Source organism: Ceratotherium simum, chromosome 17 (assembly GCF_057802395.1).
Source record: "Ceratotherium simum simum isolate JZ-2026a chromosome 17, ASM5780239v1, whole genome shotgun sequence".
Lineage (NCBI taxonomy): Eukaryota > Metazoa > Chordata > Mammalia > Perissodactyla > Rhinocerotidae > Ceratotherium > Ceratotherium simum.
Window position 1 is genome coordinate 24,400,473 of NC_141916.1, and position 17,988 is coordinate 24,418,460.

Here is a 17,988-nt window from a genome sequence, read left to right on the forward strand (position 1 = left end):
TTTTCTAAAATATTAGAGGTTGTTGCTGTTAGCACAATTTTTTGAAATAGGCAATGGGATAGAAAGTACAGCTCCCTATTCTTAACAATTAACATCATCACTACTATTATTAAATTTTTATATTTTCACCATTATGTTGATACCAGTTTTGAAAAACAATAATACTTACACTTTTAAAGAAGATTTTCATTTAATTATATTAAATTATATTTAAATTATATTAATCCAACTAAAAGGAAGAGTTACATTGTCAAAACTAATCACCTGTAGGCTGATCCACGGCTTCAAGCGATCCTGATCAACCACAAGGCTTGGACACTAGCTTCTCGATCACAGATGGGGTGGAGGGGCAGGAGGGTCTGGTCCTCCCACAACCATAAATACTGGGAAGGCTAAACCAGGCCAGTGGCCAAAATTCTGCCATGTCACCCATATTTCCAATATTCCTATTCTCTGTATCCATGTGTTCAAGTCTCTCTCTTTGACTCCTTTCTTCTATCCCGAACGTGGTTTTCATTCACAGCTTTCTGCAAGTCCTCTAACTCTTTCAGACTGGTTTCTTGTACTTGCAAGCTTGCTATTTTCTCTACCCTTTCCACTTATAGATATACTAAATGAAGATATTAAAAATCCATAACGGGGTTTCCAGTTCTGCATATCAGGAGATTGAAAGTCACCACTATGTGCTAACACCAAATATAAAGCTGAACAGATTAAAAAATCAACAGCTCTTCTAAGATCTGTAACACGAGTGAGGACACAGGGCAAACCGCTGCCTCCAAGACTGGAGAGAAAGACAGGCGAATACAGGGAGTCACAGCTTACAGGAGTAGAAACTCACAAGGGAAAACTGCCTTGGGAACCTGAGCTGGGGCAGAAAAACTTGCAATGTAATTAACAAATTGTGGGAGGCTTAGTGGGGACAAGTCTTAAAGTTAAAAACTCCAGGGGACCCAGCCATGGGGGGCCCCCATGTTTTTGTGAAGTTTACCTCCAGAAGCTCAAGCAAGTTCTCACAATAAACATTGCAGAAAAATCCCCTAGTGCTTCCAGCAGGGGAAAAGGATTAAAGGAACCATTTTGAAATGTGCCAGAACCTTCTATTGTTCTTAAAAAGGCCTGCCTGCAGGAGAAGCTATTTCACCAGATCTAACTTGCTGAGGTTCTATCAGAGCCTAATTGACCTGGGGGAAAGGAAATATCCAACTCTAGCCCACTCTAGCCATCCTCTCTCACCTAAGGGGGAGGTGGGGGAACTAAGAAGCACTTGTGGAGTTCACAGTCCAGAGGCATGGGTTCACTAAAAGACTGAGACCTAATCATAGGACTATGGAACACTCCCCCTCCCCTCCACACCTTACTACCATAGTACTAAAGGCTTATTTACAGCAGTTTCTTTTACCTGGTACAACATGTCCAGCTATAAAGAAAAAATTACAAGGCACACTAAAAGGCAAAAAACAGATTTTGATGTTTATGATGGTAGCTCATATGGAAAATTCTTAATTTGGTTGATAATATTTTCATAATGAAAATACTCATTTACTACACATTTGTTGAGCACCTACTATATGCCTGGGCAGTATTATGTACTGTAAAGACAATGTAATGTAAATATAATGCAAAACTAATTATGAAAACACAACAAATGTACATTTTCATGCATTGCAAAGGGGGTAGGAAGCAAGAATAGTAAGTTAAAAATTAAAGGGTACTAGTGAGCAAATTTAAAATCTAGGGTTACTTTAGAGCCAAAGGCCCATAAAGAGCACTAAGGAAATGAAACAGAACTAAGCCCGGGGATATTGCAAATTAGAGGAACTGAACGTGAGTCCCCACAGTAAATCAGGATCCTCCAAAGCGTCTAAAGTTGGAAGCCTTTAATCTAGAGCTAATTTTTCCCGCACCTTCCTTCTGAGCACTGTACCTGATACACCATAAATTGCAAGATTTTGCCTCTCTGCCTTGTGGAGACACAAGCTATTCCTTGCCCTGTGTGAACACCAAGGATTTTACCCTCGCTCCTTTTGAGTGGTTCTTTCCCCACCTTGGGTGGTTTCCTCACATGCCTGGGCTGCGCATTACTCCAGAGAGATTTGCAGATCTCTGGAGTTATGGCTCTGTGCTCCTCTCTCCTCTCCAGTACTCTGCCCTGTGAAATCTAGCTGTCTTGGCCTGCCCACACACCCAACTGTGTTTCTTCAACTCAAGGAGAACACAGGCTTTGCCTGATTTCCTCCTTCCTGCATTGAAGCCACGAAATTCTCTCCAAGAAGTAAGCTGGAGTAATTGTACAGCTCGCTTACGTTAAAAGACAAAGATAAGATCTTAAAATCAGACAGTAAAGACAGATTACTTCAAAGTAACAACAATTATACTGATAGAAGACTTCCCAACAGCAACAATGGATATCATAAGACAGTCCTTCAAAGTACTGAGAGGAAATAACTGTCAATCTAGAATTGCACACCTAGAGAAAGTATCTATCATAATGGAGGCAGCTGTTTGAAGGCATCAAAGAGCAAATAAGGCAGCCAAGACTTGAAGAGCCAACATCCCTGACAGAAGAAAAATGCACTTAAATGAGGTGCTATTCATTGCTGCTTTTTCCTCTGAGGAGATTTGCTAATTTTCAGTGTGGGACATAGGAACTATACGGAAAATTGTGGCCTAGAGTTTGAGGCAGTCTAACTGGGTCAGAGAGACAAGAATTGAAATTCAGGGCTGCAAATACACCAGGACACCAGGGACCAAAATCCTAGAAAAAGAGAAACTCGGAAAGTGAGCCCAAAATTCTAACACAATTTCCCATAGAGCATTTGTTGATAACTAAACTATATAGGTGAGTGGTAAGACCCAGCAAAGAATAGCTGATAAGAGAAAAAACCTAAGCATAGGTTTTAGCAGTCACATGATGCTGAGGAAACAAAAATTGGAATTCAGGCTATACCAAAGCAGAAGAACTCTGAGCAAAGTCCAGGCTTTCCAGTATGGTACATGAAGGGGAGCAAGGACAAACCAGAAACAGATCAACCCAAACAAAGCCTGAAACTCAGTTTCTATCTACACGCCAGAAGAAAATTAAATTCTCCCTAGGGAAGATTATATCATCATGAACCTCTACAATTCTTCACATATTATCTCTGATAGTTAGTTAAAAAAAATAGTCACACAAGGAAAGAAGACAAAAAAAATTACTGAAAAGCAAGAGAAAAAATGGATAATATATAAATAGACTCATTGATGATGCATATATTGGAGTTCTAAGACATAGAAGTCAAAATAATTATAATTAATATGTTCAAGAAAATAGATTAAAAGATTATGAATTTTACCAAACAACCAGACTCTATTTTTTTAAATCAACTGGAAAATATAAAACTGAAAAATAATAACTGAAATTAACAACCAATAGATAGATTTAATAGCAGCTACATATGTACATACTGTATAATTCTATTTATATAAATTTCTAGAAAATGCAAACTAAGCAGAACAGTGGTTACCTAGAGGTGTGGAGGGATGGGAGAAAGGGATTACAAAAGCTCATGAACAAACTTTTATCTTGATTGTGGCAATGGTTTCACAGATGTATACATATATCAAAACTTACAAAACTGTACACTTAAATATGTGCAGTTTATTGTATGCCAGTTATACCTCGATAAAGTTGTTTTAAAGTAAAAACAATGATATGGGGCTGGCCCGGTGGCATAGTGGTTAAGTTCGCGCGCTCCACTTCGGCAGCCCGGGATTTGCGAGTTTGGATCCCGCGTGTGGACCTATGCACCACTCATCAAGCTATGCTGTGGTGGCGTCCCACATACAAAATAGAGGAAGATGGGCACAGTTGTTAGGTCATGGCCAATCTTCTTCAGCAAAAAGAGGAAGATTGGCAACAAATGTTAGCTAAGGGCCAATCTTCCTCACCAAAAAATAAATAAATAAATAAATAAATAAATAAATAAATAAATACTATCTTTTAGGATTTAACACATAGGTGGAATTTAAGTTTATGACAAAAATAGGTCAAAAGGCAGAAGGGGGTAAATGGAGTTAAATCTGTAAAGTTCTTGTAAAGGGTAGGCAATATTAATTAAAGGTAGACTAATAAGTCAATTATGTGTGTTTTACTCTCTAGAGTAATCACTCAAAGAATAAAAGTATGCATAACTAATAAAGTAATGGAGTGGGAAAAAATAAAATATAAAACATACTTGATCTATCCAAAGGAAAACAAAGAGGAGGAAAAAAAGAACTTAGGAAAGATAAGGCAAATTAAAAACTAATATAGCAAAATAATAGATTTAAACCCAAATATATCAGTAATTACATTAAGTGTAAATGTACTAAATAGTCCAACTAAAAGACAATTGTCACAAGAATTCAAAACTTGAAGAAAAAATAAAAATTGAGAAAGTATACCCCCTATATACCCTAACTTGACAACCTTCTAAAGGCTGTACTTCAAGGAAAATGAATCTGACTCCAGAAATGACCTCAGAAGAAACACTGGAGACAAGAAGGAATGGTGAGAAAAGAAACTGATCAACATGTATGGACTCTAAACCAACATTTGTTTGTATAAAATAATAAAAATATTAATGCCTACTTTGTGGAGTTAAAAAAAGAACTAGGATGCTCAACAACAATCCCATGTAGGTAAGAAGAGGTTAATCCCAGTTCAAATGTCCTAAGGAACTTTCACCATTTGAGATATGATTAAGACACTAATTAGCTGTAGACTTGCTAGGTTTTAAAATATGCATAGTAAAATTTCAAGGGTAGCTGCTAAAAGAGTAGGTATTGAATGCATAACTTATAAACCCAATGGAGGGGTAGAGGAGGGATAGAAAGATGAAGAAAGGAACAAACAAGTGAACAAAATTCAATCAGCCTCCCCCTCCCACATAAAAGTTAAGAGAAAAGAAAAAGAAAAGATGTATAATACAAAACACAAAAAAGGTAGTAAAATCAAATCATAATATGAATGCAATATATTGCTCTTACTAGTTAAAAGACAATAATTGTTAGTTAGAAGATAGAAAACTGAAAAATCAAAGATGTGTGTTTGCAAGAAATGTGTGTAAGAATACAGCAAGGTTGGAAGTAACAGGCTTTAAAATTATATACTAGACAAAAACGGACAAAAAAAATCTAGGTTATGCATGAATTCTAGGAAAAATAGATTTTAAGTGAAAAAATAACATTAGGAATACACAGGATGATTACATAATGACAAATATTGCATCCTCTAGGTAAATACAACAATTTTAAAGTTGTATTTACCAAATAAGATAGATTCAAAATGTATAAAACAAAATCTGAGGGAACTATAGGGAGAAATTAAGGAATCCACTATCGTAGTGTGACATTTTAACATCCCTCTCTTATTGATAGGTGATGCAGACAAGAAAAAAAAATTAACCAAGAGAAAGAAGATTTAAATAACACAATTAAAAACTGATTTAATGGACTTACATTGAACCCTGCATGCATCAGAGTTATTTTCTTCTAACATGCATTGTAAACTTTAAAAATTGACCACATACTATATTACAAAACAAATGTCAGCAAAGTTCAAAGATTATATATCACACAGACCACATTTCTAAACACAATACAATCAATTTGAAATTAGCAACAAAAAGTAAAATAATTTTTATACTTCACAGTTCAGAAATTTAAAAATATATTTCAAAATAATTCATGCATAAAACAATGTATAAAAAATTCTAATGGAAATGAAGAAATATTTAGAACTGAATGATTTTCAAAATATTCCCTATCAAATATGTGGAATGCAACAAAAGCATTACAAAGTGGGAAACTTAGTCTTCAATTGCTTATGTTACAAAAGAAAGCCTGAATATCTATAAGCTAAATATCCAAGTTAAGAAGTAAGAAAAAAAGAACAAGAGAATAAACTTGTAGAAAGCAAAAGAAAGGTGATATTAAAGATAAAAGCAGGGGCCGGCCCCGTGGCTTAGCAGTTAAGTGCGCACGCTCCGCTACTGGCGGCCCAGGTTCGGATCCCGGGCGCGCACCGATGCACTGCTTGTCGGGCCATGCTGAGGTGGCGTCCCACATACAGCAACTAGAAGGATGTGCAACTATGACATACAACTATCTACTGGGGCTTTGGGGAGAAAAAGGGAAAAAAAAGGAGGAGGATTGGCAATAGATGTTTAGGGCCAAACAAATAGATGTTTGTTTCCTCAGCAAAAAAAAAAAAGAGGAGGATTGGCATGGATGTTAGCTCAGGGCTGATCTTCCTCACACACACAAAAGGAATTTAAAAAAAATAAAAATAAAAATGATAAAAGCAAATATTAATTAAATTAAGTCAAAAATAAAATACAGAGGATTGACAAAGTCAAAAAAAATTGTTTTATAAAACAGACAAATCTCTGACTAGATTGATGAAGAAAAAAGAGAGAAGGTACTAAAAAATATTAGACATGAAAAAGATACATAACTACAAACACAGCAGGGATAAAAAATGGAGAAATTCCGTTAAAAATATTTAACCTGCCAAAACTGATTAAAAAAGCGTAAAACTTGAATTATTCTAAAACTACCAAAAAAATTATTCAGTAGTTCAAACACATTTTATAAAGAGAGTACCATGCCCAGAGGGTTTGATAGAAGAGTTCTTTCAAACATTCAAGTAACAATTTCAACCTTTCACAAACTCTTCTCCTCTAAGATTTTATAATTCATTTAAATAATCTATTTAAAAGAGTAGATATTGATTAGGTTGGCTACTGTTAATTTAAATCTGAAATCCAGATGTTGTTATCAATTTTTTCCTCAAACTATATTTCACAGCTTGTGACAAAATTTCTCAGAAGAACTTAAGCACTACAGTTCCTGAATTTCTGTATGATAGGAGCTTAGGAGGATCAATCTGATTGGAAGAGGGAAGAAGAGTGTTGAATGTATAGTTACATAGCACTTTACATAAAATCTAGGAAAAAAAATCAATTATTCATAAATGGGAGGCATATGCCAGCCAGGGTTTGAGGGCTGAAGCTCCGTGGGTGCTTCTACTGAGTTTAGGTAAGAACTTCACACCACCAATTTTGAATTGAATTATTCCATTAAAGTAGCAAATGTTCCTTAACAGATGTTTGCAATGAATAACTCCAAGATCTATGGAAGCAAATCTTAGAGATATGGATTTTTCTAAACATATATTTAATGAGTATATAGGTTGACAATCTTCTCACTTCAATACTTTTTCAACAAATATTATTTATGCAGCTGCTGAAAGTACTGGGGATACATATGTTTAACATGTGCTATGTTATGCATATGTGGCAAGTGGCTGGTTTGAGACTAAAGATGGGATTCAGACAGGTTTGATGAATTGAAAGGAAAGATTTCCAATAATTTATTTTCTTGAGGTATTCTAGTTGGGTATAAAATGAAATAGGCAAGACAACAGTGCATCTAAAGCATGATGGTACACATTATGGTGAAGCTTAGCCTGTGGATCCAAGTCTGAGCCCCACGAGACATAGGAGCATACTCTTCAGGTTCTTAGGAGTAAAGTATATAACTCAGAGATATAAAAAGGAACATTTTTTCTGCTTTTCGGTGGAAATAGGTACAAATTTGAAATAGGAAGGATTTCATGGAATTCATCTCTATTTTAGCAGCTTGAGAGCTTGTAAATTTGGGAGCACTGGGAAACCACAGCATAGGTGAGGATCTCAACACTGAGTATGTGAAATCCCGAAGCCATAGCAATGGTGAGGAACCAGCCTCAAACAGCCTCCACTCCCACCTCAGCCCCTGGGCAGCAGACATCAGCAGAAGGTACAACAACAGAATATAACTTCATCAGCCCATACGAAACGACTCTATGGACTACAAGAAATGAGTGTTTGAGATTTTAAAGAAGGCTAGAAATTACAGGTTGCAAAGAGTCAGGGAAATTGGGTTATGCAAAAAAATGTGACCCTCTAACCCAATTCAATACTTTGAATAAAAACAAACATTTGTAAAGTGTGGTAGCCAACCTCCAAGATGGCTCCCACTGAGCCTCATGTCTTGCTAGTCACCCCTTGTCCAGTATCCCCCCACACTGAATTATGATTGGCCTGTGTGACCAATAAAATATGGTTGAAGAGACGAGTGACTTCCAAGGCCAGGTTGTGAAAGACATTGAAGTTTCCACCTTGGTATCTCTCTTGAATTGGTCACTCGGGGAAATCATGTCATGCCCCGGGGGACAATCAAGTTGCCCTATGAAAAAATCCACATAGTGAGGAACTGAGGGCTCCAGCCAACAGCTAGCACCAACTTGCCACTTACTTGAGAGAGCCATCTTGGAAGAGAACTTTCCAGTAGAGCCTTTACATGACTGTAGCCTTGGCCAATATAGTCACAGCAACCGCATGAGCGATCCCAAGGCAGAACCAGTCGAGCTGCTCCCAAGTTCCTCACCCAGAGAAACTGTGTGAGATCACAAATATTTATTGTTGTTCTAAGCCTCTGAATTTTGGGATAATTTTTTATACAGCAATAAATAACTCTAGGCTCTATAATTATTCTGAAAGCTAATAGGAGCCACTTGAGAATTTGAAGCATGGAAATAACAAAATCTAACATGATATATGATTTTATGAGGAAAGACCTGAGACCACAAAATAGAAATAAAAGCATAATACTCATAGTGTAAATGCTTACTTTACCTTAATAAAATGTTTGACATTATGACGAGAGAGCAAAAGAATCTTTGTGAAAATAACCTTCATAGCATGAAAGCCTTGAAGTATTTGAATAATTTCAAAGGGCAATCTTTGTGTAGTAAATGTCACTCATGATATTTTCTTTTGATCTCTACTATAACTCACATAATATGTCATATTTTTTACCATATATTATATCCTTTTAGTCAGAGGTCTGATGCCTATATTATCAATAAAATAATAGATATAGGAGTTATTTTAGATGATCGGTGTCTATGCAAACTGAATGAATAACAATGCATTATAATTTAGATGGTAGGGTTCTTTTGTCTTTAAGTATGCAGGCAATATTGTTTTGAGTTTTAATCTACTGAGATTTATAACGTGTCTCAGATATAGAAAGAATAAACAAGCAAACAAATAAGGAAGCACACCACACTCTGGATAACCAACAAACTGCATCTACAGAAAAGAGATAAATCTTTATCTACAAGCCATTGGAATCCACAGTACCATTTTTGCTTGAAATTCTACTCTTACTGAATCCATTATTTTATCTAGTTCTTATTTAATAGAAACTTATATAGTGTTATGGTCTTCTAGGCTGTGTATGAGTCTTTTATTAAAGAGTAACTTATGTAGCCATTATCCTAAGCTTTGATGGCTATAATTTAATATTTATATAGTATAAGTTGCTTTCTCATCCTGAACATCACAACTGTACCTCTCTGACTTAATCACTGTTGAATATCACTGACATTTATTTTTCTGTACATGAGGACATGAAAAATCTGTGGTTAGAATAATGGTATATTTCTCAATACTTTCAATTCAAAGAACGGTCTATCCTCAATGCAGTTACATGACTACACAAAATGAAATTGACTATTTTTTAGTACACTAACTTGAAACTATGATGAAAAAATTATGTTTTTATATAATCAAGTATGCAAACCAGCAACTTCAGAGAGATTAGTAGGAAAATCTTTCCAAATACAAACTCATTTGAATTAGTCTCTTGTACAGTCTTAGAAATAGTTATTTGTCAGTGCCTGGGGGAAGTAATAACTTATGATGAGTTGATGGTGAAGAATATTGATCTTGTAACAGGCTAGATGCTATTGTGGTTTATCATTAACACATAAGATAAAACAATGATACCAACTGCAGGAGCACATTGGGGATCAGTGTCACATCTGTGAAACTGCCAAGGTGTAACCAAACTAGATGCCACTCTAGTCTGCACATCATGAAAAATACATGAAAAAAATCATTTTTACATAGCTTTTAAATGCAAAGCGTTACTTGAAATCTTGGCTATTCCTTTTATTAAATATGTCAGGATAAATCCATTATAACCATTCATACCATTTTTTCTAACCACCAGATTATCACAAGAGGATTAACACTGTTGGGGGAATGTCTATCCCCGAGTCCAGGTTGTTTCCTTCCAGGTAGAGAATGCTCTCCCAGCTATACCACTCCTAACCTCTCTCCACTTCCAGGGGAGAAGCGACTTATCTGATTAATCATTTTGGAAGAAGAAAATTGGCGTGTATAGCTTAGCACCTTTTCCCAGAGATCAAGTGTCTCCTGAAGAGCACCCCAAATTCTGCTCTGCTCTTCCAGGGGAAGTGTGTTAGTGCAGTATTGCCTGGGACTCGGGAAGCCCACTTAATTCTAGAGTTTCGTATTAGGAAGCCCCCTTGCCTGCAAATACAAGCCACATTCTCCAGTCTAGTCTTCCAGAATAGAGGTTATATTTTAGTCACCATAGCCTTATTTCTGTCTCATTTCTTAAATCATTTAGAACTTGGGTAGATAAGAGGGGTGCTTCTTATTGGGCCTCCTAAAGGAACTTAAAAACATCAGTGATAAGAACAAACAAATATCCTACAAAAACACAAAATACAACCACCCAGACATTAACCAGCATTTTCATGAGTTTCAACTTTTATACTCATGTAAACTATCTAGGTTGTATGAAGTTACAATAAACAGACTCAAAGAAATTAGGCAAATGTAAAGTTAACAAACTAACGTGGCTTGACCAAGAAAACCTCAAAGCAAAGGTGATTTTCACACCAAGTGGAACATAATAAGACAATGTCATGCCAACGTAAATTCACCAAATTCATCACTTTATTGTAATGCCTTTGCCTTATAAAAACACATAGACATTTAAATCATTAAGGATAATTAAACCCAAAAAACAATTAAGGGTGAGATTTGCCTACATGTTAGTTTCAGACCAGTAGCATACTACATTTTCCGCCACTATCAGGAAGTCATCACAGATGCCTTATTTTCTAATATGTTCTTAAGAAACAAAAAATTCAAAATAATTAGAACTTATAACCAAGCTTTACAGACAACTAAGTTACTGCTCCAATCTCTAAACTTATATCCCTTCCTATTAAGAGAATCCATTGCGTGTGCGGGGGATCAGAATTGGCCACCCCAAATATGTCTCTTCGGCTTGATTATTTTTAAGAATAAAAGACTGTGAAAGAAACTTTGACCTTCCTCCTAACTGCCTAAAAGAATTTAAGATAAAAGGCCTGTCCCCAGGACAGGCCATCACCATAGATAACTCTGGGTATTGGTAGACTGTGAGGGTCCTTGCTAAGCCCATTCTTATCTACAAAACACTTGCTTTTCCATTTCCATGTGAATTGACTTTCTTCCCCTTGTAGTCTCAAACCACTATCCCCAACATCTTCCTTTGTCTTTAGCTGAAAATGGTATTTAAGCTGGTAGCCTCGGCCATTCTGGCAAGTTACCCAGTTTTCCTGGCGAGTTACCCAGTTTTCTTCCATGTATACATGTTATAAAGCTTTGTTTGATTTTCTCCTGTCATTCTGTCTCATGTCAATTTAATTCTTAGGCTAGCCAGAAAGACCTAACGAGGGTAGAGGATTTGTCTTTCTCCCCTACACATGCATACCACATTCTAATACCAAAGAAAAGAAGAGACTAGACAAATGTTGAGAGAAACCAAAGTCTGTGAGATATACTTGATTTACTGGTTAAATCCAACAAAAAGACTCCTTTTTGTGCTGTTTCCTGGTCCTGCTGACAAGATGTGCTCTACTATGGGCAATTTGGAGAAAAAGATTTAGGACTATATACAGTAGAGTTTAGGAAGGTCACCTTGAGAGCACGAGAGTGGGCATTTGGGAGACATGGTAATAACAAGAGGAAAGCAGCCAAACAGAGGTAGAGATGGAGAAATATCCAGTATAAGAAAGTCATTGAATGAAAACAATGTCAACTGAGCAGGAAGGTGGAACTCATTTATTCAATGAATATTTGTCGAGCAACTCTATGTACAGCCTAACCTTAACTGCTGTTGTGAATATAAAAACTGTTCCTTCCCTCGAGGAACTTGACATTTAGTTGGGGAGATGAGATACACAAAAACAAAAAGTAAATAACATTAAAACAAATTGTGATTAAATAACAATTGAGTTGTACAGTAAATTTAATACATGAGAATAGAGAAAAAAGGAAGAAAGAATGGAAGAAAGAAAGAGTGGAAAAAATAAAACTTTTACTGACTCTTCTTCTTTGCCAAAGTCTTTCGCATAATATCTCATTCAAATGTCACAGTAAGCACTAGGTATGATTGCCCCCATTTTATAGATGAGAAAGTAAAGGCTCAGAGAGATTATATAATGTGTCCAAGGTCACATAGCTAGTAAGTCAGATATCTAGGACATAAATCTAGCTCTATCAGATTCCAAATCTTTTTCTCTTTTCACTAGGCAATAATTTTTTTACATAAGAAGCTATACACTAATTCAAAAAGATATATGCACCACCATGTTCACTGCAGCATTACTCACAATAGCCAAGACCTGGAAACAACCTAAGTGCCCATCAACGGACGAAGAGATAAAGAAGATGGGGTATATATATACACAATGGAATACTACTCAGCCATAAAAAAGATGAAATCCTGCCATTTTCAACAACATGGATGTACCTTGAGGGTATCAGGCTAAGCAAAATAAGTCAGATGAAGAAAGCCAAATATGGTATGATTTCACTCATACATGGAAGGTAAACAAACACATAGATACAGAGAACAGACTGGTGGTTACCAGAGGGGAAGGGGGGGTGGGGAAGAGGGTGAAAGTGGTAAAGTAGGGTGTGGTGACAGATGGAAACTAGACTCTTAATGGGGAACAAGATGTAGTCTACACAGAAGTTGAAATGTAATGCTGTACACCCGAAATTTATATAATGTCATAAATCAGTTACCTCAATAAAAAAGAAGAAACTATATATAAAGGAAACCAAGCACTGGAAAATAAGAAAAACACATTAACTCATCCATTCATCCACCAAATACTTATTGAATATCTTCTGTGTTTGAATACGCGCAACTTCCGGGGAAAAATGATCAGAAAGAACATCACGTGCGTACATTTTTGAAGCTTCTAGGCTAGATAGGTGGGTAGGTAGGTAGACATGATAGGTAGATAGATAGATAGATAGATAGATAGATAGATAGATAGATAGATAGATAGATAGATAGATAGAAAGAAAGATAGATAGAAAGATAGATAGATAGATAAACCAATGAATACAAACAATATAGAGGTGAGTAAGAAAAGTGTAACAGAAAAACCAGGAAATGCTACAGGGTTCAAATGAGGAAAGATCACATTATTTTCAGAGAATCAATAAAGGCATAACAAAAGATAGAAAGGTGGTCAGGTTTATTATAACTGGAGCTAAAGACTCAGTTATGGAGGACAACATGAGTAAAAGATATGGAGAGCAAATATAGACCAAAGACTAACAAAAAGCAATATTGTAAATGAAGTATACGATACAGGGAGTGGACTACAGGAGTGAAAGCAGAAAGGTAAACTGGGGTCAGCCTGTGGAAGACTGCAAAGATCTGGCTAAGTATTAGACTTACTATTGAACACAGTGAATGATTAGGTTTCCAAGCAGAGAAGAGGCACTCTCTGAATTGTTCTTTGGAAGATAAATTTATACAAAGTTATCCACCTTGTAAAGAATGAACTTTAAAAGGCTCCTGAAACAGCACAGTGAAAAGCACTCTAGGTTTGAACTGGTATGATGGCAAAAAGAATGAAAAAAAAGGGAGGGAAGAGATGTAAAGACATTTAAGGGATAAAATCTATAAAATTTGGTAACTTATAGCCTGTATAGTATAAAGGAGAGAGAAGTCAGGGAATGGCTTCAGTGTTTCAAACTCAGGAAACTAGGAAATGGTAATGTCAGTAACAGACAAGGCTAAGATGCAGAGATTGACTGCTAGGGGGATGCTGTGGAGGGAAGGAATCAGAGATTGAATCTGGAGGTCCAGTAAAATATCAGAATGGAGAGATCCTAAAAAGAGATGGCAGTATCATGAGTGATGTTGGACGTGAGTCATAAACTTGGACTGCATCAACCTAGAGCTAATCAGTGAATTCTTGAGAGTAAGTAAAGTCACCACAAGAGAGAGCATAAAGTGAGGAGAGAAGAAAGGAACAGAGAGGAGGGCCCGAGATACAACCCTGGAGTTTTTGAACTATAGAAGCAGCTATCTCATGCAGTTCACTGAATACTTATAGGAAACTGGTAGCTAGGGAACCAAAAAAACAGGCCAAAAACACCAGAGTAATATAGTAGATCATGTTCATCATGGAAGTCAAATAAGAACGCTTCAAGGAGAGTAGTTAACAGTATCAAATTGTAAGAGATTAAAGAGAATGAAGACAGGAAAGAGGATTTGAAATGTAGATGGCCAGTTGGGACTGAAGAAGGCATTTTTAGAAGCATGGTGAGAATGTTGAAGTGGTTTTGAGTGTTGATGAAGGGAGACAGCCATGGAACTCGGCAGAATGCAGGATAATTCCCAGTGTTCAGGAGACAGGTACAAAGCCAAGGGCAACAAAAGCCACTTGAGGCATTGTACCAAGCAAGCATTAAAATAGTTTTAAAAAAAGAAAGGAAGGAAGGAAAAGTAATTCAAAGAAAAGATCTAGAGCCCAGAAAACATTTATCTTGAAAAATAAAATCAGAAGTAGCTTCTAATCAACCAAGTAACTACTCAGTTATACAAAGCTGTCCAAAAGGATTAGCATGGTGAAATAACCTTGTGTTGAGGCAGTGATTAATTCCCAGGTTGGCACTGAAAAACTTTGCTGTTAACCTTCATACGAATCTGGTGACAAGTTAAAAAAGAGAAGTCAAAAAAGTATTCAAAATCCCTGCAAAAGATGTTCTAAAAGTGGAACAAAAAATATGACTGCTGACGACATAAAAATAACCATCAACTTTAATCGAACTACACCAGATGGAGCCTGCATACACAAAAAGGGTACTGTTGCTAATTATAAAAAAAAAAAGAGAGAGATGATCAAGTGAGGACAGAATGATGTCCCTCATAACAGTGATCACAGCACCCTGCGGGGGTCCTACAGCAGCAGGTAGGCAATATTTTTGTCAAATATGTGAGTGGGTCTGACAGTTATGTTCTATCACAGGCTGTGTCCTTAATGATAAGAGTGTTCTGGTGAAGCAGAAATAGAAACTGAAAGATTTTCCTACCCACTAGAGAAGAACACTAAGATATCAGTCTAACAAACTGGTGAGGAGGACTCAATGCTACAGACCAAGCAACTGGATTAGAGAAGAGATCAGAACACAATCTAGAGACTGGAACAGAAATCGAAATCAACCTCAACTAGTCAGTGTCTAAAATTACAACCTAAGTTAACTAGATGATAGGACAAGAGCATTGCTGACATCACTTGCTCCAGCTCCAACATTCTATGAGTTTATAAATCCTCATAAAAATGTTTGCCTTTTGCTTGATAAAAATCTAAAAGAAAACCAAAATTAGAAATAAATAAAATTTATTTATTTATCAGGTGGACTAGAAAATTCAGGTAAGAATTATGAACCTTCCTGGGTTTATCTTAACCCAGAAACTTAAAAAGAAAACTAAATTAAGCTAAAAACTATATACATATGTTTATGATATGCATAATAAGTAAAGGTGAGGCTCAGGAGAGAGATAACCAAGGCTTGAATCCTGGCTTAGCCATTACCCATTGGGGTGACCTAGAGCCAGCTATGTAACCTCTCCCTGCCTCTGGTTCTTCATGTGCCAAATGAGGGTAATAATATTAACCAGGTCATAGGATTGTTGTTAGGATTTATATAAATCACTTACTCAAGTGCCCGACACGTGGCATGCACTCAAGGTGAGTTATTATTTTATCAATAAATCAGATTTGATCTCCGCATGCAATTCATCTCATCTACAACTAGGCATAGAAGGTCTTAACAAAATGGTTTCAGATAATCTGAACATGCTCTAGGAGGCTGCAACCTTAATTATAGATCTAATTGTAGCAGGAAAAAAAGGACGGACCATTGGGAGGTGTAGCAGAGGGAAGTGAAGGCTCTAACATCGAGATTGTGTCATCAGAGAAGAAGCCTACATCTACATCAGGCCAACAAGAAATAAGAACGAGCCAGAGGCTCTGTCCAGTATATCTACCTGGCTCATGGTTTAGCTCCCTCAAGCCTAGGGAATAGATGAGTCCTGTGATGAAGTAGGAAAGCTACAAGAGATAACCTTTGATTTTTTCATCCCAGGAGCTGAAAAGAGCACCATCGGGAACCAGCAGTTGCATATTCTGGCAGCAGCAGTGCAATGACACCTCATTGTGTTTGTCTGTCTGACAATGTAGAAACATTTACAAACTAAGATGCTCACATTGGAGTGATGTAAATAGCAAACAAAGGCAGCATCCTATGAACATCCTAAATGTTCAACCAAATAGCATGGTGCAATAAGATGATAAAAACCATGCAGCCATTCAGATGTACTTATAAATGATATTGAATGACCTGGAGGGGGTGAAATTACAATAAATATTGAATACACAGTGTAAGTGCGTGTTTTATAAATACGTATTCCTAAGAAAACATGTCGAAATATTAACAGTGATGGTCTCTAGATGGCAGGATTACAAGAGACTTTTTCTTCCTTGAACCTTGCTACTTTTTAAAAATTCTACACAATGTTCCTGTTTTACCTTAATAATTTAAGCAATATTTTTTAAGAAACCAGAAAGGTGGCATGGTTGGCATTAAATCACTGAAAACATTTGGCAGTGAAGAGCAAACAGTTGAAACAGGAAATCCCTCCCCTCTCTCCACTGTATTTCCCCTTGTACCTTTCTCCCTCTAAGCTTTCCCTCTTCTGATGGCCAAAGAGACCAGAATTATTAGGTTTCCCCAAAATATGGCTGGGGAGAGGAGAATGAGTTAGTAGTGGCTATGAATTTTTCCTCCCCTTTTTTCTTACCCAGTCCTCACCCTCTCTCTGCTACTATATACCATCTTTTCTTTATTTCTTTCTGCATGCTTTCTTGGTTTCTTGCTTGCTTGCTTGCTTTCTTCCTTCCTTCTTTCTTTCTCTCTCTCTCTTTCTTTCTTTCTCTCTCTCTTTCCTCCTTTCTTCCTTCCTTTCTTAATAATGGAAGCAAATCTTCTCTGTCCTCCTAGGCCTTACCTAAATTAGGCAATTCTAGGGCTAGCAGATAGCCATTCTACTGGGACTAAAGTGCAAAAAGCCCTTTTATGACCCAGCCAGAGTGTTTGGCTATGCAAAGTTGGTCACTGAAGGGGATGCAGATCGATTTGCATAAAGAGTACTAAGATTTGAAGTTAAGGAGATTTATCAGGCAGACTAGACAAGGTCAAGTGGCAAAGAAGGGTAACGAAGCTCTAGAAACAAAATTACCTTGAGGCAAGGAGAGTTATGGCTGATGAACTAGGCTCAAAATAAGATGTCCAGGGTCCATAGAAGAGGGCTGATTTTGGTCTGTCCTCCATCTCCAGCCACCTGACACAATGTTTGGACCCTAGAGGGCAATGGTTGGTCATGTGAATATTAAGTGAAGGGAGAATCTAAGTGTGGAGCACCTTTAGTAAATATCAATGAGAGGTGGGCTAAACCTCCATCATAGTTAGAACCTGGACCTGCAGTGCAGAACAGGGATATCTGTGGGCCTGGAAGGGACCATCATTCAACACTGACAGGGTGTGGAAGCAAAGAAGAAATGGCAATACCACTGTTCAAACATCAGTGCTTTTCCCTTGGGGGGTGGAAGTCAGTCAGACCATCCTTTCAGAGTATAAGCGCTGGGGTTCTTGAGAAAATCAAGAGGAGAAGGAAATCCCAAGAAGGAGACACTAGACTTTCTGACATGCAGATCTATAATTAGTCTTAAATTTGCTGAGGGGT

General features: G+C 36.9%; 1 protein-coding gene across 5 annotated transcripts in view; it reads right to left on the minus strand.

Annotated features, from left to right (window-relative positions):
* Positions 1-17,988, minus strand: part of TMEM117 (transmembrane protein 117) — a 446,351-nt gene that overhangs the window by 367,403 nt on the left and 60,960 nt on the right. Inside the window, exon 1 of one of the 5 annotated variants that reach the window (XM_087442534.1) lies at positions 8,323-8,343. The exons of the other annotated variants lie outside the window; for them this stretch is intronic. Coding sequence (XP_087298660.1) covers positions 8,323-8,335 — 13 coding nt within the window. The 5' untranslated portion in view covers positions 8,336-8,343. Of the gene's footprint in view, positions 1-8,322; positions 8,344-17,988 lie in introns of those variants that run through there. 5 annotated transcript variants of the gene reach the window in all.